We start from the raw sequence: 20127 nt of genomic DNA, 5'->3' as shown, positions 1-20127 counted from the left end.
TCCCTCATCACCTCCTCCCACGCTCGCCTTCAGTACTTCTCCAGAGCCTCTCCCATCCTCTGGAACTCCCTACCACAGTAAGTCCGGTCAGCCCCCACCCTGGGTGCCTTTAGGTGATCTTTGAAAATGCACTTCTTCAGGGAAGCCTACCCCACCTCCACCTAAGAACTGTACTTGAATCACCTCCACCAGATCATCTCCCGCAGCTATCACCTTTTGTATCATCTCCCTCTTCCTTTAGATTGTAACTCCATGAGCAGGGCCCTCATATTCCTTCTGTACTGAAATGTATTGTAATTGTACTGTCCCTTATATTGTAATGTGCTGCGCAAACTGTTGGCGCCATATAAATCCTATATAATAATAATAATAATATAATAATAATCACCCAAGTGTGAAAGGGGCCTAAAGTCAGCCAAACATGGATCAAAATTCATCTGGTTCAGCAGGAACCAGACAAATTTCAATCCATGTCCAGGCACCCTGTCTGTATCGATCGACTTGTGTACTTCCAGCTTGTCTGGTTTTCCCCCCAACAATTCGTGTTGGTGGCTAATCATTGTGTTCTGCCAGCAGAGAAGGCTCCCCGCCCTCAGCAGAACACAATGGCACTGTGGGATGGATTCCCCCATTAGCACTGACTGTGTTGACAGGGGAATCAAGCAAGTTTCTTACCTTCCACCAGTGAAGGAAGGAAAGCAATAGCATAATCTATGGCCTGCTTAAGAGAACAAGAATGTAATGGATACAAAAAAGTCCAAATGGGACTAGTGCATCAGGTGTGCTCAAATGTTTTACCACCACTTATAGATCCAATTAGGATCAATTTGGGCACACCTGATGCACTAGTCCCATTTGGACCATTTTGGATATTTAACACCACTTTTAGATCCAATTAGGATCAATTCACTCACACATTTGTGTGAGTATTGTGTACACTTTCTTTTTCATTTATTGGTTTTCACGTTATCAATTTTCACCATTATGATCCCTGGGAGATCATACTTCATAATCAGACCTCACAGCATATAAGCAGTGCCTATGAGGTCTAGTCACATTGTATACTCTGTCATATATTACTTATTTTTATATATGTTGCATTTTATATCTTCCACTTATATTTGTGTGTTTCACATATGCACCTTTGTTATTAGCGCTACATCATTTATTGTGTTATAAGCCTGCATGAGTGCCCCTAGAACGAGGAGTTTGCTATGGGGGCAGTTGGCGGAGGGGAGGAGCTAGGAGCATCAGCAGGGAACCTGAGAAGAGGAGGATCGGGGCTGCTCTATGCAAAATCATTACACTGAACAGGTAAGTAAGACACCTTTGTTATTTAAAAAAAATAATAAAATCTGATCCTTTACAATCACTTTAAAAAGGAGGGATCCATGGATTCTAAAAATAAAAAAACAAAACAAAAACTAATGCAGTCGCCATATCTAAGGACTAATAAGCTGCACTATTATTAAAATGTTGTTCTTGGGTTGACTTATCCCTTAAGAAAGTTTAATGCAGCATTCTAGTGGGTAATAGATCTATTTCTGTGTACACTTCACATTAATTCCCTTTGTAATTACAGGAGAGTGAATCCCCAGCTGTCAGCTCACTCATCAGCTCTGCTATTTACTCATAAAGACAGGTTCAGATTTCATCATACCTTGTTGTGGTGAAGACACATTACATGGAGGAGTGTCACCAAATGTGTTATGACATGAAGCAGCCTGAGAACTTGACTTCCAGGGTTTTCTCTTACTATCCGGGCAGTTTAGTTTTCCTCTCTGTTTAGTCCATCCCTCTAATGGTGGCCATGCACACTTTGATTTTTATTACCCAATTGATGTGTGATCTGGTCAACACCATCAAACCGAAAAATAATCAAACCGTCACACCTTCCCTTCTGAACCATTTAGAATCAGTTTAAATTGGATTAGATCAACCTGAGTTAATAGGCCAGGCTAGAAAACGATCAATTGTTTTTCATCGATCAGCAGCACTGATGCCACATATATGCATCACTGGACGGCCAATGTTTCTGTGCTGAGAGCACTCCTAGTACGTTTCCAGCACAGAGACAGCTTATGGTCCCTACTAATTATCAGTAGTCAGCAGGACCAGTTCCCGATCATGTAACCCACTGTCACAGCCAATCACAGTTTTCACATGATCGCTTATCCTTCCCATCCCCCTGCCTAGAATTGTTACTTACTTTGATCTATATTCTTAACTACGACTATGAAAGCATTACATTCCCTTTGTTCCCTCCTCTCCCTTGTTCAATACACAATTAAACATTTTCAATCTAATCATTTGGCTTTCAAGAAATACCCCTTTTGGGATTGAGTGACATCATCACTGGACCTGTCTGCTGTTCTTTGCAGCGAGTTTGCTGGGAAAGGTCAGCAGACTCTGGTAAATATCATAGCACCCAGCCTTGGATCCTCTTTCAAGAGAATTACAAGAAAAGACAAATCCCCAAGATCCCTTTAGACATGCATGGTCCTATGTGTTGGCCACTGGGTGCAGCAGACATTGGCTGTGCAATCTGCTAATCAGCTGCTTTGCTTGAGCATGCACATCTAAAGGGATGCCAGGGATGTGTTCTACCATATAATGTTTGGGAACCAAACCACTGATGGCAAAGAAAGCCAATAGCTGTGAGAGCAGGCTTAAAACAGTATAAGTATTAAGCGAGGGGGATCATTGATGATTGAAGTCAATCAGACAGGAAATTAAGGCAAGAGATCAATAATGATTGAAGTCAATCAGACAGGAAATGAAGGCAAGAGATCAATAATGATTTAAGTCAACCAGACAGGAAATAAAGGCAAGAGATCAATAATAATTGAATTCAACCCGACAGGAAATGAAGGCAAGAGATCAATAATGATTGAAGTCAACCAGACAGGAAATGAAGGCAAGAGATCAATAATGATTGAAGTCAATCAAACAGGAAATGAAGGCAAGAGATCAATAATAATTGACGTCAACCAGACAGGAAATGAAGGCAAGAGATCAATAATGATTGAAGTCAGACAGGAAATGAAGGCAAGAGATCAATAATAATTGAAGTCAACCAGACAGGAAATGAAGGCAAGAGATCAATAATAATTGAAGTCAACCAGACAGGAAATGAAGGCAAGAGATCAATAATGATTGAAGTCAACCAGACAGGAAATGAAGGCAAGAGATCAATAACAATTGAAGTCAATCAGACAGGAAATGAAGGCAAGAGATCAATAATGATTGAAGTCAGACAGGAAATGAAGGCAAGAGATCAATAATGATTGAAGTCAGACAGGAAATGAAGGCAAGAGATCAATAATAATTGACGTCAACCAGACAGGAAATGAAGGCAAGAGATAAATAATGATTGACGTCAACCAGACAGGAAATGAAGGCAAGAGATAAATAATGATTGAAGTCAACCAGACAGGAAATGAAGGCAAGAGATCAATAATGATTGAAGTCAACCAGACAGGAAATGAAGGCGAGAGATCAATAATGATTGAAGTCAATCAGACAGGAAATGAAGGCAAGAGATCAAGAATGATTGAAGTCAATCAGACAGGAAATGAAGGCAAGAGATCAATAATGATTGAAGTCAATCAGACAGCAAATGAAGGCAAGAGATAAATAATGATTGACGTCAACCAGACAGGAAATGAAGGCAAGAGATCAATAATGATTGAAGTCAACCAGACAGGAAATGAAGGCAAGAGATCAATAATGATTGAAGTCAACCAGACAGGAAATGAAGGCAAGAGATAAATAATAACTGAAGTCAATCAGACAGGAAATGAAGGCAAGAGATAAATAATAACTGAAGTCAACCAGACAGGAAATGAAGGCAAGAGATCAATAATGGTTTAAGTCAATCAGACAGGAAATGAAGGCGAGAGATCAATAATGATTGAAGTCAATCAGACAGCAAATGAAGGCAAGAGATAAATAATGACTGACGTCAACCAGACAGGAAATGAAGGCAAGAGATCAATAATGATTGACGTCAACCAGACAGGAAATGAAGGCAAGAGATCAATAATAATTGAAGTCAACCAGACAGGAAATGAAGGCAAGAGATCAATAATGATTGAAGTCAATCAGACAGGAAATGAAGGCAAGAGATAAATAATAACTGAAGTCAACCAGACAGGAAATGAAGGCAAGAGATCAATAATGGTTGAAGTCAACCAGACAGGAAATGAAGGCAAGAGATCAATAATGGTTGAAGTCAACCAGACAGGAAATGAAGGCAAGAGATCAATAATGGTTGAAGTCAACCAGACAGGAAATGAAGGGAAGTCCAAGAAAGCTGCTGTAGCTTTAAAGAATTATATTGTGGAGATCCGAGTTTTCTGGGAATCTGAAGCAATCACTTTAACACAGGAAAGTACTTGCTACAAGTGTGGGGTAAAAGGTAAAGTTGGGGTTCTGCCTTAATGGGACAGCATAATAGTTAGATGTTAGCTGCACGTTATGTTGTAGATCTCTTTTACAGAATATATAAAATCTTTATTCAACAACCAACAAAAGAAGTCTGTCCTGCAAGTCCTGAAATATGTACAGCCCTTCCAGGAAGCACAGCCAGGGAGGCAATCTGATTGGTCTCCACTGCAATCATACAATACAGCCTGGTCACTTCCCTGCCCTCAGCTGGTAAGTGTACAATGGAAGTGCAACAGAAAACCAAAAGGATCATTTCTCTGCTCTCTCCTCCTGTCAGCATTTTCTTTGGGAGTAAGTCCCTGCAGACTCTATTCCCATGTGTATTTCCCAGCTTAAAATAATCAACTCTGAAAAGAATACTTATTCCCAGCAAACCAGAAGACTGGAGATCATGTACAACTGAGCTTTCAGCTCCACTTGCTGGTCGAAAATCAAAATACAAAACGTAATATTTCATAAGCCCTCATGCACACGGGACGTTTTGATAATACTGGTAACATTAGCTGTGTACAGTCAAAACGTGAGTTTTTCAGCTTTTTTATAGTTTTTTTGCATTAGCGTTTAGTGGAGTTTTCCCGCGTTTGCATTTTTTAGCATTTTTTTTACCAAAAAAACCCACCTTTTTTTTGGTAAAAAAAAAAACCTCTTTCTGGTTAAAAAAACCTTTTTTTGGTAAAAAAAAAAAAAAAACAACCTCTTTTTTGGGTACACACCCCTCTTTTTTTGGTAACCCCCCCCCCCTTTTTTTTGGTAAAAAAAAAACACTCTTTTTTGAAAAAAAAAACACCCTCTTTTTTCAGTTAAAAAAACCCTCTTTTGGGGTAAAAAAAAACACTTTTGGTATACCCCTCCCCTTTTTTAGTGAAAAAAAAACCCCTCTTTTTTTTGGTAACAAAAACCCCTCCTTTTTTGGTAACAAAAACCCCTCCTTTTTTTTTGGTAAAAAAACCAAACACTTTTTTTGGTTAAAATACCCTTTAGTTAAAAACCCCTTTTTTCGGTAAAAAAAAAATCCTTTTGGTAAAAAAAAAAAAATCCTTTTTTTTGGTAAAAAAAATCCCTTTTTTTGGTAAAAACATGCTGTGGGGTTTACCGGCTGTAGAAAAAAAATGTCAAAAGCCAAAAACAGCCGCTGTAAAAACATCAAGTGTGCATGAGAACCATTTACCCACCAAATAAGTCACTTTTTTTTTTTTTTTTTTTTTTTTTTTTTAGTTCTGACCATCAAATATTTCCTTTAAAGTAAACCTGTCATAAGAGAACACAAGGGCAGCCAATGCTGGTCTCCTTCTGGAAATGCCAATTGCCTGGCTGTCATAACTATCTGGTTTTATACTTGGAGTCACTGACTTGGAAGAAATATGAAGTCCTTTTCTGCACACGTTTTCCGGGTGGGGTTTACCATGACAGGCATGTAAACCAGTATTTTCAAGAGGTGAGAGCCGTATGGTGGCCTCTATGTATTCTCAGGACAGGTTTATTATAAAAGGTTTCCGTCTTCCCCTCTACCACTGGGGCTATAAGCAGCTGGCTGTGAGCTCTCTGCACCAGGTACAGCCAGCTACTCTAACCCAGGCATGAACTGCTAGCCACGGTGAATGCAGAATCATCAGCCCCGCTGCACCCCCTACATGGGCATTACCTTGATTAAACTTGAACACTTCACATAGCTTGCAATCCCGGCAAGGACGGCTTCAACCACAGCAGCATAGACATGAGACAGCACAACACTGAAAGAGAAAAAGGATACGTAATGGGGTCAGTTATGCTTGTTTTATCTATTTGTAAGTGACCAAACTGAAAATGGCCGAGGCACATATGTGACAGTATTGGCAGAAGTGGACCATCTCAACTGAACTTTAAAATAAAAGTCAGCAATCATAATAACAGAACCTACACATACTTCTGGTTTCATGATCTAACATTCCTGAATAGTTGGTAATATCGGTTAGGTTTTGGATGAGTGGCAAAATGGTTAGCGCTTCCGCCTGGCAGTACCAAGGTTGTTGGTTCGTATCCAAACCATGGCACCACCTGCCTGTAGTTTGCATGTTCTCCCTGTGCCTGCGTGGGTTGCCTGCGTGGGTTTCCTCCGGGTACTCCAGTTTCCTTCCACATTCCAAAGACACGCTGGTAGGTGAATTGGCTCCTGTCTAAATTGTCCCTAGTAAGTGTATGTATGAATGTGAGTTAGGGACCTTAGATTGTACACCCCTTGAGGGTTAGGGACTGATAAGAATGTACAATATATATGTAAAGCGCTGCATAAATTGACAGAAAGTGCCTGAAATAAATAAATAAGTGACCACAGGACACAGGAGATATTCACGCACTTAAAAGTATGCTCAAAGCTTTTTTGGCTGTACTTCTCTTGTAGGTCACAGCAGTACAATTTCTTTTGTCTTCCTATGGCCCAGAGTCAGTTGATAGTGGGCTATTGCTGCTCCAGGCTTTGGAAGGATCCTGACAATATTGTTAGGATCCACCTGGCTGCTGATTGACAGCTGGCTTTGCTTCTCAGTGTGTGGCTGAGAGTCAAAGACAGTTGTGCTCGCCCACTTACCAGTGCAGTGCTCCGATGAGCACTGGAGGAGCAGAGCAGAGAGCGGTAACTGACAGTCACCGCTCTCTGCTCAGACCAAGAGCTAAGCAATCAGCGGTCATGTGATCGCTCATTTCTTTGAGTTGATGTGAAACAGCTGTGACATCATATTGATTCTGCAATACAGAGGTGGGTATGGATGTGTATTTTTTCATAAGCCCACACTTCTTTTACGTTAAAATGATCATTACTGGAGCTGCCATTGAAGACTCACTTCTTTTGAAATTTAAGCTCCAGCGCTGTCATCTTGATTGTTACTCCCGTACTTTGCAAGACACTGGCCTGATGGGTTGGGATACATTGTAAGTGACAGCGGAGATCACTGTAGTGGCGGCGACTGCAACAATGATTCTCTTCTTCCATAATATCCCACAGTGGGCTTTTATATGTTGGTCATACCATTAGAATGTTAAGAAAAAGATTTGGCATTGCCACCTAATCGAGGAAGGGAAGGACAAACATAGTGTACCTTGCCGCTTCCTGGAGTTTCACCAAAAATCTACCCATGGGTTGTAAGTGTGGGTGATTGAGGGTATGCCCTGGAGCCTTCCCGAAGCAGAGTGGTTCTATACTTTGCCAGAGGGAGACTTTCTGAATCTATAACCTCAATACCCTCTCTCCCAGTGGCCTCAATGAGGAGGTGGAGGTAGCCACTATCGTTTAGGGTCCGGTTTGATATATCCTACATCAATAGGAGTAGAAAAGTGACTATTTATTATACGATATAAATCTTTATACTATTACTTGCAGGTATTTTCCCCTTTATAGAATAAAACTGCGATTAGACTACACCTACGCGTCTATAGTAAGTACACTATACAGGACACATAGCCGATGTAATCTTAGTTTTGTTTGAGTCGTTATAGTGTTACAATGTGTTTTATTTCCTATATTTTGGATGAATGGGTTTATAACAAGTTTGTATTTAGGAATATTAAATTAAGTACTACTATTACGTATTCACTGTAATGTTTTTCCCATTCATTATCTATTTTATGATCAATTGAGCTGTTTATTAGTTGTTAATTTTAAATTGTTTTTATACATATTTATATTAATTTAAGTATCTTGGGCATTCTGCTGGGTTTTGTTGTCCCATGCCAGTAAGCCTAAATAGGAAGGCTCATCACCCTTGTTCCCTGAGCTTGAAGGAGAGCACATGCCTATAGGCGGCACGGTGTATGCTTGGCAACGCATCGCTATTCAGTCCTTTCCCGGTGACGTCATCCCGCAGACCACGCTGTGATCCGACGCCATCTTGGAGGATTCCAGCCGGCTTCCCCATACACCTATTACTGCAGCAGCGTACTCTCGCGGTTCTTTGGCAGACATCATCTCCAAACATCTATTACTGTGATGAGCTTATCATCATTTTTATCATGTGAGTGGCCATTTGGAATCTTCTGATTTTATTAAAGGTGTCGTACTGCCTGCACTTAGAGGCACTTTCCCTTCTCTCATAAAATCCCACAGGTATGGCATATACATGCTTACATTGATCCAAGCTGGAGCAACACAACTATGCAATAAACCTGGGGAATAAAAGGTGACCGGTATAAGCACCCCTGGCAGTGTCATACCATGTCCCAATGGGTTAAGATTTGTTTTAAGTGGTCAAAGTACGGCAACAATTACTTACATTTGCTCATTTTTCTTGTGTGCCTCATTGTCCTTTCCTACAAGCAGAACAAAAATGTAAAAAGCAGATAATATCACTCAGCAACAATGCCAAAAACCCACCAACAGTATGTTAGTTTTCACACAAATGATAAATTATTACAACATACACCAAACAAGGCTGCCCCACATTCTTCTATCATCTCAACCTGCTATGGTCAGTCCAGGAAGGAATTTTCTTCAGAAACGCTTATACAGGTTTTCCTATTCTTCCATAGGACAGTCATAGATATGAAATAGACACCACTTATATTTGCCCAGATGAGGAACCCCGACTGATTGCTGTCATTTCCCCCAAAAGTAAGCTGACAGTGTAAACAACCATTTAGTCATCCATCGGTATACAATCCTTTTATTAGGAGTGCCCCAAGCCATTCACATCCATGTGTTCCATATCTCTGACATTGCATGGTCTCAGGGCCAGAACACACCACATGCAGCCCAGTGATTTTTTTGCATCAAAAACACATGGAAATAAAGTTACGGTTTCCAATGGCATAGTTCACACAGTGTGGTCAGTTCCAGAGCGTTCCAGTTTCAGAAAAAAAGAAGAACACGCTGCAATTTTCCTGCACTTGAACACAGTAAAAACACATCAAAAACACACTGAATGCACCAGAACGCATTATAAACGTACCTGGTCCCAGTACAGTGAAAAAAACAAAACAGGAAAATAGAAGAAAAAATGCATCTGGAATGCATCCAGAAATGCATCAAAAATGCAACAAAAACACTCCCGAACACACTACAAAAATGCACTCCAGACCTATTCCGAATGCGTTTCTGCATGTGTGTTTTTAACAAGTTTTTGAGGCATTTCGGTGCATTTTTTACGTGTTTTACTGCTGTCCAGTACTCTGTTTCTTATCCTTTTTTACTGGAACTGACCACACTGGTGTGATCTATGCCTTTGGAAACCATACAATGTACTTTCCATGCGTTCTTGATGCAAAAAAAAAAAAAAACCACACTGGACTGCGTGTGATGTGAACTGGCCCAAAAAGGCATCAGACTTGGCATGTACTGATGTGAGATTTTTCTAATAATGTGATTGGACACCAAGTAAAGGAGTCACTGTTTTACTAACTGCCTACATTATGAGGGAGATTTACAAAAACTGGAGCACTCAGACTTGGTAGCCAATCAGCTTCTAACTTCAGCGTATTCAATTCAAGTTTGACAATAAAACGTGGAAGAGGATTGGCTCCTATGCAGAGCAGCACAAGATCTGAAACTCTCCAGTTTTAGTAAATAACCCCCTATGCCTGTAGAGCCTCCAGTTGGTTTCTTTGCTTGTTGTTAAGCTGGTGGCGTCTCTTCCCCCAAATAAACCTACTCAGGTGACCCAAGCTTTCAGCCTGGGTTCACATATATGCGGTGCGGCATATCACATGTGATTCGCACAGGAACCGCACCGCATTCCTGTGCGAATCACATGTGATTTGTGTGCGGTGCAATTGGAGCCATACATTTTGCATGGCTCTAATCGCGCCGCACCCAAAACACGCAGGTCCCTTTTTTCGGTCCGCACTTGAATCGGATTGCATGGGTATTCTCACGTATGCAATCCGATTCGGCACATCGCACCGCGTTTTACGGACCACTTTCAGGGTGTTGTTAACTTAACATACACGCCTGCAGCGGTTTGCATGAACGGTGTGCGAAATCTGATGCGGTTCAGAATTCACACTGAAAACGCTGCAAATTCTGTACCGCATCAGCGTGAATCAGGGCTCAAGGTAATGTCGGCATCTGATCATAAAGACCTCTTCCAATGATCAGGTCAGAGGTCTATGGCCAGCTTAACTATTTCACAACATAAACACAGGGTCTTCTTAGCAACACGATCCTGCATTTTTAGCTGTCCACATGCTGTAGGCATGTAACATTACATTTGCACGCACCCAGTGTTCATGGGCTCTACTGGCTGCTGCTGGCTTACAATATCAACAATGATTACACACTGCTGATTGGCCCCTGCCACCTAGCATGCTTGGCAGGTGCCTTCTGACTCCTAGTATCCCAGGTTGCTAGGATGCAGTCAACTGGCAGCAGCCAACAGGCTGAATTAACGCTTTCTGCACGCAATCTTCATGTAAAATTTACATACAACCAACCTGCAGGACAGTGTACATGGGCACTACTGGTAACTGCATGCTGACAAAATCAAAAATGTTTAGCCAGCGGCACTTACACTACTGATAGGCCCCCCGTTCACACAGAGCACTTGGTTGCTAGGATGCAGGCGGCTCCTAGCACTTCAGCACTTTGTAGAGCTTGCCAGGTTCACTTTAAGAAATTACGATTTTCCAGTGCCGGCATGGTTCTTTATCTGCGTGTACATTGTTTGGTAGCTTTGCTAGGTCAGACAATCATTTATTTGAAAACTTCTGGCTCCAAAGTTTTGGCCTCATCTCCTGTGCTCATACAGAACAATACACCCACCCCACAGGCATTAGAGCAAAACAGACGTCACTACAGTACAAAGGAACGAAGGGCTTGGTTTACAGTGTACAGAAGAGTGCAAACAACGACAAATCTTTACAAAATGGACTTACCCAGATAAGGACTGTGAGTGCTCCCAAAAAAGTAAGTCCTAGAGCAGGCCAGGGGGCCCTTAGGCGAGACACACTGCGCCACCTGCGAACCCAAACATGTCATCATTAATGCATGTCACACCATGGCCCATGTAGCTTGGTAATCAATTATTCAGAGAAACATAGAAAGGTAACAGAAAAAAAATCAAAGCCCAAGGGGTCCATTAAGTCTGCCCCTTGAATTTCTTTTTTGCATTATTTTTGGAATGTCGAGCTGCAATTTCCACTGCTTTCTTTCTGCAATGCCAAATCCTGTTCCATGTTACAGACACCTCCAATGATACCAACCCTACTGCATACCTTTGTGTCATCAGCAAAAAGACTTCTTACCCACCAACCCCTCAGTTATATCATCTTCAAGCATATTAAATAGAAGAGGACCTAGTAGACAGCCTTGTGGTACACCACCAGCGACTGGTCTCCTGGTCTCTGTTCTCAATGAATCCCATTTACAATACATATTCTGGATATCTATCCTATAGAGCTTGTTCACACTTGCAGCAAGGACTGCTTCTCCTCTGAAAAGCAATCTGCTCTTGGATTGTTTTAAGAGATATTTGACAGGCAGTGAGGTAAGGTCTCCTCCTCACTGTCTGTTTTAACCCGCTAAATGCCACACTACTGTGCCGCAACCACATGCGTTACATGTGGCTGCTGGGTGGGCCTAGTGGTTGTACAGCTCAGACATGAAATATGAATAAAGCACATCCCTCCATAGTGTGTCCTTGTCTCAACTAACCACTTCAAGTCCGGACACTTTCACCCCCTTCCACTCCAGGCCAATTTTCAGCTTTCAGTGCTATCACACTTTGAATGACGATTGCGCGGTCATGCAACACTGTACCCATATGAATTGTTTGGCATTTTTTTGAGACAGATAAAACTTTATTTTGGTGGTATTTATTCACCTCTGGGATTTTTATTTTTTTTCTATATAAATGAAAAAGTCCAAACATTTTGAAAAAAAAAGTGTTTTTCTGATAAAATTTTGCAAATAATTATTCTTCATAAATCTTGGCCAACATGTATTCATCTATCTTTTTAGTGGAAAAAAAATAACCCAAATTGATTTATAACCAAAAATTATAATTTTTCTAAAAACTTTTTTTACATTTTAAATTTATTTTTTTATATTATTATTTATGTTTTTTAATTGTTTTTAACATACTGCCACCCTAGCAGTACAGTGTCACCAGTGACACTGTAATAGATTTCTTTTTTTTACACTGATTGCTTTTACACCCATAAAGGCTGTAAAAGCAATAATTTCTCCTCTCTGGCTGAATTCCTGCAGCCATTGAGAAATACTGTGCAAGTTGTGATTGGTCACAGCTGGTCACATGGTACAAGGCTGTTGTGAATAGCGTTTTTTTACACTGATTGCTTTGACACCCATAAAGGCTGTAAAAGCAATAATTTCTCCTTCTCTCTGGCTGAATTCCTGCAGCCATTGAGAAATACTGTGCAAGCTGTGATTGGTCACAGCTGGTCACATGGTACAAGGCTGTTGTGAATAGCGCATAGGCAATGGATGCGGGGTGACGTTTAGAAACGTCCACCCGCATCGGCAGCATTCCCGTCCGGCCGTTTATCAACATGGGCCGGGTGGGAAGAGGTTAAGGGCACCAAGTGCCATTTCTGTCTGTTGTTTTGTTCCTCTGCTATTAGAATGAATCACTTCTAACAAGTTTTCCTGACACCAAGAGAAAAATAGGGACAAGGGAGGGAGCTGTGTGAAGGGGGGGGGGTGTTCTTTCCCTCCAATCAGCTCTCAGAACTCTCCTCAATGAGCTCTGCAGAGTGTAATTGCAGCTCCCCATCCCCTTTTTCTAACAGCTTAGACAATTCTGCACTTTGAACAGATGTAGAGCACTGCAGATAAACAGGTACAACTTGTGTAGGAGGATTGGTTTCATCTCTGTGTATCACCTGAGGCCAGTCACATCGCTGAGTATAAGTAAGGGTTTACAACTACTTTAAGGGGGAGCAGCTGGAGGCCATTTAAAGAGCAGCTCAAATACGAGTTTTTACTGCCCCCCAACAGCAAGTGTAATCTAGCCTTTAACCAGGTGCATATCAACAGAATCATCAAAGGGCTAAACTCTAGCTTGTACAACTTTATGTGAGATTGTTATGTGGTACTGTACCAGATGCTTTAGCTGAATTCAAGATAGGCTATGTCCACAGCACCACCCTGGCCCAAACCATTTGTGATTTAGTCAAAAGGCTCAGATTAGTTTGAAGTAAAACCTTCTTTTCCTAAGGCCTCAGGCACATAGGCATTTGGCAGTTACTGTGTGCTGAAGCGTGAAATCCCTGGTGCTTTCCTGCGTCCGGGGAGCCACACGTGCCGCCAAACGTGAACGCTGCATGTTTTGGGGAGAAACGCCATAGGCACATGCACAGGGAAATGCTTTGGTGGAAGCAATCACAGTTGCTACATCCTGATCTCCATCATACGCATTTCATTTTTATCATCCCAGGGTATCTTCTTGTCCTTTCACTGAAAGGTTTCTTTCTTAACAGATTACACCATTGTCTCCTCTGTGGGTGCTTTAGTTGTGCTGATAATATGTTACATCAATCGATCTCCATTTGTCAATACCAGGTGTAGAATATGATCTTTTTTTACTAAAGCTCCAATGACACCTGCGTGCTTTAGGTGCAATGCATTCCAAAAATTCTGCATGCTGTATCTTTCATGCGCTTTCATCAAACATGCATTATATAGAGTTCAATAGTAACATGTAAGGCCTTGTTTGCATGGGTGTACTTAAAGCAGATTTTCACACTCAAAAACGAACTTCCCTCCTCCCCCTGCTACACAAACAGGGCTTTTTTGTGTCCGTATACTTTTTTTTTTTTTCTTTTTTTATCAGAATTCAGTCCCACCACTCATGTGCATGGCAAGTGATGTGCGCTGTGCTTACTGTGCCTCCTGGGATATGCACATCACCCATCCCCAGAGACATAGTCTTCCATTCACAAAAGGAGGAGGGGTGGCAGTAGCAGTATGTCATCAAGAGGACCGCCAGCTGAGCTCAGAGGAGGCAGCACTCTCTCGATGATGTCACAGAGAACATGGCGGCAATGGACCCGATTGGTGGCAGAAGAGATGAGAATTCTGCAGGACAACTCTGGGTTTGCTGGATTGGTGCGTATCTGAACTTTGCACAACCTGCAACCTGGTAAGCAGGGTTTTTAAAAAAAAAAAAAAATGGGGGGGGGGGGGGGGGGGGGGGAGAGTGAAAATGTGCTTTAGGGTGTTCCATACAACCCTGCGCAGGCAGTACCATTCATTTCAATCCAGATGCAGAGGCTGCACAGACCGGTCGTGTGGGTTCAGGTCTGCGAACACAGACTGCGTGCATTCCGGGACCCGCACTGCGCCACTCATGCACATGGCAAGTGATATGCACTGTGCTTACTGTGCCTCCTGGTATATGCTCATCACCTATCCCAGAAGACATAGTCTTCCATTCACAAAAGGACGAGGAGGGGATGGTCTAGCGGTACATTATCAAGAGCTCAGAGGAGGCAGCACCCTCTCAATGATGTCACAGAGAACATGGCGGCATGGGACCCGATTGGTGGCAGAAGAGATGAGGATTCTGCAAGACAACTCTAGATTTGCTGGATTGGTGTGTATCTGAACTTTGCACAACCCACAACCTGGTAAGCAAGGGATTAAAAAATGGGGGGGTGAAGATGTGCTTTAGGGTGTTCCACACATCCCTGTGCAGGCAGTACCATTCATTTCAATCGAGATGCAGAGGCTGCACAGACAAGTCATGTGGGTTCAGGTCTGCGAACACAGACTGCGTGCATTCAGGGACCCACACCCCGCACGCACCTTGATGTCAGATTGGAAGCAGTTGCTGTGTCCGTGCATCTACTGTATCCCAATTGACAAAAATAGGACTGGCTGCATGTGGATGCACGCAACACCTGTGCAGGCAGATCACGGCCTTCACACGGGTGTATGCTTAGGTACACCCATGTGAACAAGGCCTAAAACGCAACACACCTGAAATTCACTGTACAGGTATGCGGTGGGTTTTACGGTTTTAAAGAAATCCTTTGCAATGCTTACAACATACCTCTGCTCCTACTTGTAAGTGCAGAGTGAAAACTCCAGTCTGGCATGCTGAAGTCCCCCATAGTTACCACTGTTAAAACCTTTCATGGTCATTTCTGTGCCTTGGAAATTGTATAGATCGGCAACTGCTATTCTAATGTTGATCAGTGGTTCCAAATAAAAAATGACTACCCCAGTGGGGAACAGACACAAAAAGATACACTCAGCATCTTTCCAAATAACTGTCCTGTTTATTTTGGTGCATTTGAGGTTTTTAATGTGTAACCATGCTCCCTTAGGTATCAAATAATATTACAATTATAAGAAGTACATAGGTGGGTTGGTTTCTTATCAGGGTCTTAAGAATGTGAGTACGTGGCAGAAGAGTAAGTATGATGCCAAGAATGTGAGCTGCAGTGGACATAGAACACAAATGCGTGTAAATATCTTTCACGTGAGTTATGTCATCAATCAACAGGTTAAAATAATCCTCAGACTGCTGTGAGGGTATGTTTACTACACAAATGAACAAAATATTTTCTGTAAAGTATGTACTCTGGTATTTGGTATTTCTCGGTCATTTGACTCTAAACCACGGGTGTCAAACTGGCGGCCCTCCAGCTGTTGCCAAACTACAAGTCCCATGAGGCATTGCAAGATTGACAGTTACAAGCATGACTCCCAAAGGCAAAGGCATGATGGGACTTGTAGTTTTGCAACAGCTGGAGGGCTGATAGTTTGACACCCCTTCTCTAAACCATGTCTCTGCAATTGCAACCAAATCCAAGTTATCCCTGGACATAAGAGCTGTCAGCTCACATAGTTCATACAAATATATGGTGGAAGGAGTGGTATATGCAGTAAATATAAAACTAGGACGCCCAGGGTATCATCCCATATATATATATATATATATATATATATATATATATATATATGTACAGATCAATCAAAATAGGTAATCAACCAAAATTGAACAAACAGAAAAAGATTATATATAAAAATTACAAAATTTATTGAATTGACATAAGAAAAGATTAATCTATTGCTGCATGATGGCGGTTTGCAGTTTGCTCTGAGTGAGGTATTTAGACTGGAATTTTCAGACCACCTCAAACCTATATTTTTACTGTGGATCCACCTACTTTTTATACATTTCTTCATACTTTTTTTTATATTCTTCATCATAGTCTGAGAAACCTACATTCAAATCCACCAGAGACTCTATTCTATCCTCGTTTTGTGGACAATACCTGCCATACAACTGTGTCTTACAAAAACTCTTCTTAATTTATCTAGGAAACTTTTTCCATTCCTGGGGCCTTGATGTTTTCGGGAGTGGGCCAGCAAGCACAAAAAAGTGACATATATTCCATCTCTATTTCAAGACCTTTCTTCAATATTCTACATGCATTATTTCAGGGAAATATGTCATATATTTAATTATGTATATTTCCAAGTATATGATTCTAGGATCCTGAAGAAGTGAAGTGGGGGTACCCACGACATGCGTTGACCTACGCCACAAGACGCATTTTATACTTAAGATGCTTGTACTTATAGATGAATCTTTTCCTATGTCAATAAAATAAATTTTGTAATTTTATATAGAAACAATTGAGTACTGTCCGTGATACTTTTTTTTATTTGCACTAACATACAATTTTGAGGACGAGATTTCGGGGTATGTCTCCTTCTTCAAGGTCAAGGACTTGCAACAGAAACAATTGAGTACTGTCCATGATACTTTTTTATTTGCACTTGCAATTTTGAGGACAAGCTTTCGGGTTATGTCCCCTACTTCAAGGTCCAGGACCTTGAAGAAGGGGACATAACCCGAAAGCTTGTCCTCAAAATTGCAAGTGCAAATAAAAAAGTATCATGGACAGTACTCAATTGTTTCTGTCGCAAGTGCACTAATAGGGCTACAATCACCTCCAGCAAAACGTAATTTTATATATAATCTTTTTCTGTTTGTACAATTCTTGTGAATCCCGGGGGTATATTTAAAGTCCCACTTTAAATGACCTGTTTTGATTGATCTGTCAGCTCACATAGCCTGTTACCAAACAGCGAGCATTAATGCACATGATATGACAATCCCTGCTGAATTTTTAGTAACAGAATCTTTGCACACACCACCACATTATCGACACAAACAAACCCCACCATTACCATGTGTTTGGCAGTATTCCCTCCAGGTCCGGTGTTTCTGACCAGATGACCTTCAGATGGGAATATGAAGCTGCCCGGTTTCAGGTTCTCTCTGGTAGAGTGGCTACCGAACAGGACAAAGGGCTGCCTGCAGGGACTAGATGAAAGGAAAAAAACATCACAAGAGGCTACACATATACGGGTCCTCTTCATTTTGAACTGTGGCAGAACACAACATCTTGCAATGATCTGATCATAAGGGCAGAAGGCTATGACTTCTGGAACGGATAGTCACCTCTAGGTGAACAGCACATATCAACAATTATTAGGTCAATTTTACAGCCAAGATTTAAAGAGGACCAGTCACGGGTGGGCTTAAATAAGATCTAAATATTGCCCAATAAAGAAAACGTTTACATTTCCATTAAGAAGTAACATCAGCCTATGTATTTCTTATGGCACAAATGTCCTATCATTATCACAACTGTAATGACTAAAGCAGCCTATAAATTATGCAATATTTTTCCTTCCACCACAGACGGAATGAAATAAATCCTTCAATTCCTCTATCAACACAGTCAGTGTCGATGGGGGAATGCCTCCCACAGTGCTATTGTGTTCTGCCAGCAAGGAGCCTTCCCGCTGCAGCAGAACACAATGATTACGGCTAGTGGCTATAGCTGCCAGCAGTAACCACATGTGAAAGATCCGACCGGCTGGCTGTACCCAAGTCAATTGACTTGGGTACAATCAGCCTGCCCATAGATGGATCGAATCTTGGTCAGTCCCTGCTGAACCAGCTGAGGTTCGATCCATCTATAGCTGGCTTTAGGCAGTCCAAAGATGAGACTTTTTTTTCTCCCATTCAACCAGTAGGTTGAATGAAATAAAAAAATAAATAAATAAATAATAATAATAATAATGATTAGATTTCCCCATCCACACAACTGATGTGGATGGGGGAATCCTCCCCTCTGACCTATTGTATTCTGGAAGTGGCACTAAATCCAACAGGGCGGATGTACAGAAATCAATCCCAGCCCCTGCTGAACTGGCCCAATTTGTATGGCTGATTTACTTCCGAAACATCTAAACTTGGCTTCTTGCTTAGCGTCATTTCATTTGTCCGATGTCTCAACTCAAGTCAGAGATCACCAGATCACACGCACAAGCCGAGACACAGTGGAGGGAATTCAAAAAAGCTGCTGAACCACTTTTCTAGTGTGAAGTTGTAAATATGTTGTGCCAAATTCATATAGCATTTGCCTCACTTTTGGTTTTGACAGCAACTCATGCAAATTACGATAGTTCTAAAATGCACCATATTTAAAAGGCATCTCTTTCTCATTCCCCCATCTCTCTCTCCCCCCCCCCATTCTCCCCTCTCTTACACAACCCCCCCCCCCCCCCCCCCCCGTCATCTCACGAGTAGCCCTTAATGATAGGTCGCAGCAGAGCAGACAGCCAATAACGCCTGCGTAAATTACAAAGGGGTTAATGGCTGGCTGCTCTGCTGTGACACCCCCTCCCCTCCTCCCATCCCTCGGTGTTTCTTCTTTAATTCCCCCTACCTTACGTCGGGATTATTATTGGCTGCCTGCTCCACCTTTAACTTTGCACAGAGAAATGTTGAACCCCTTGGGCAGTGAAGGGGTTAATTAACATTGCTGATAGCCAGTAATGCAAGGAGTTAATAAAAACCTCAGTGGAAACTAATGCAACATGAATGGGGTTACTTAACACTGCCACTGGCCATTGCTAAAGTACTAAACCGTGACAGCGTTTATTAACCCCTTCATGCTGCATTCTTGGCCATTGGCGGTGTTTATTAACCCCTTCATGCTGCATTCTTGGCCATTGGCGGTGTTTATTAATCTCTTCATGCTGCATTCTTGGCCATTGGCGGTGTTTATTAACCTCTTCACGCTGCATTCTTGGCCATTGGCGGTGTTTATTAATCTCTTCATGCTGCATTCTTGGCCATTGGCGGTGTTTATTAACCCCTTCATGCTGCATTCTTGGCCATTGGCGGTGTTTATTAACCCCTTCACGCTGCATTCTTGGCCATTGGCGGTGTTTATTAACCCCTTCACGCTGCATTCTTGGCCATTGGCGGTGTTTATTAACCTCTTCACGCTGCATTCTTGGCCATTGGCGGTGTTTATTAACCCCTTCACGCTGCATTCTTGGCCATTGGCGGTGTTTATTAACCCCTTCACGCTGCATTCTTGGCCATTGGCGGTGTTCATTAACCCCTTCATGCTGCACAATAGGGGTTATTATTGTGGAAACCTGCCCCAATGCTAGCGGTTATTAGTGTGGAAACTGACACCAATCTGCAGGATTATTATTGAAAAAAGTGGTACCAATTCTGTGTGCGTGTGGAGGGCACTTCAGAATTCTCTGCCTCTGAGATGTAAATTCGGCCCTGGATATGTACTCCTGTATACCTGTTTACTACTGACACATCATGTGTTTTGTGCTGCACTCATGTTTTCTTCTTGTAACTTGGGCTTTTGTGCTTTGTGGCAGATTTTCTTACAACATCTACTGCAAACTTTTTAAAAATT

The 20127-nt window shown here is 41.8% G+C and overlaps 1 protein-coding gene across 1 annotated transcript in view; it reads right to left on the bottom strand.

The window, feature by feature from the left end:
- DNAAF9 (dynein axonemal assembly factor 9) overlaps window positions 1-20127 on the bottom strand; it is a 208212-nt gene that overhangs the window by 132020 nt on the left and 56065 nt on the right. The window contains exons 10-13 of the mRNA XM_089690898.1: window positions 17579-17714; window positions 11287-11368; window positions 8691-8727; window positions 6092-6179 (exon numbers count right to left, since the gene is read on the bottom strand). Of these exons, the coding sequence (XP_089547024.1) occupies window positions 6092-6179; window positions 8691-8727; window positions 11287-11368; window positions 17579-17714 (343 nt within the window). The remainder of the gene's footprint in view (window positions 1-6091; window positions 6180-8690; window positions 8728-11286; window positions 11369-17578; window positions 17715-20127) is intronic.

The sequence above is a fragment of the Staurois parvus genome, unplaced genomic scaffold (assembly GCF_062004578.1).
Source record: "Staurois parvus isolate SC_StPar_1 unplaced genomic scaffold, SC_StPar_1.0 ptg000545l, whole genome shotgun sequence".
Classification (NCBI taxonomy): Eukaryota; Metazoa; Chordata; class Amphibia; order Anura; family Ranidae; genus Staurois; species Staurois parvus.
The sequence above is the reverse complement of the archived record's forward strand: the minus strand, read 5'-3'. Positions and strand labels throughout refer to the sequence as shown.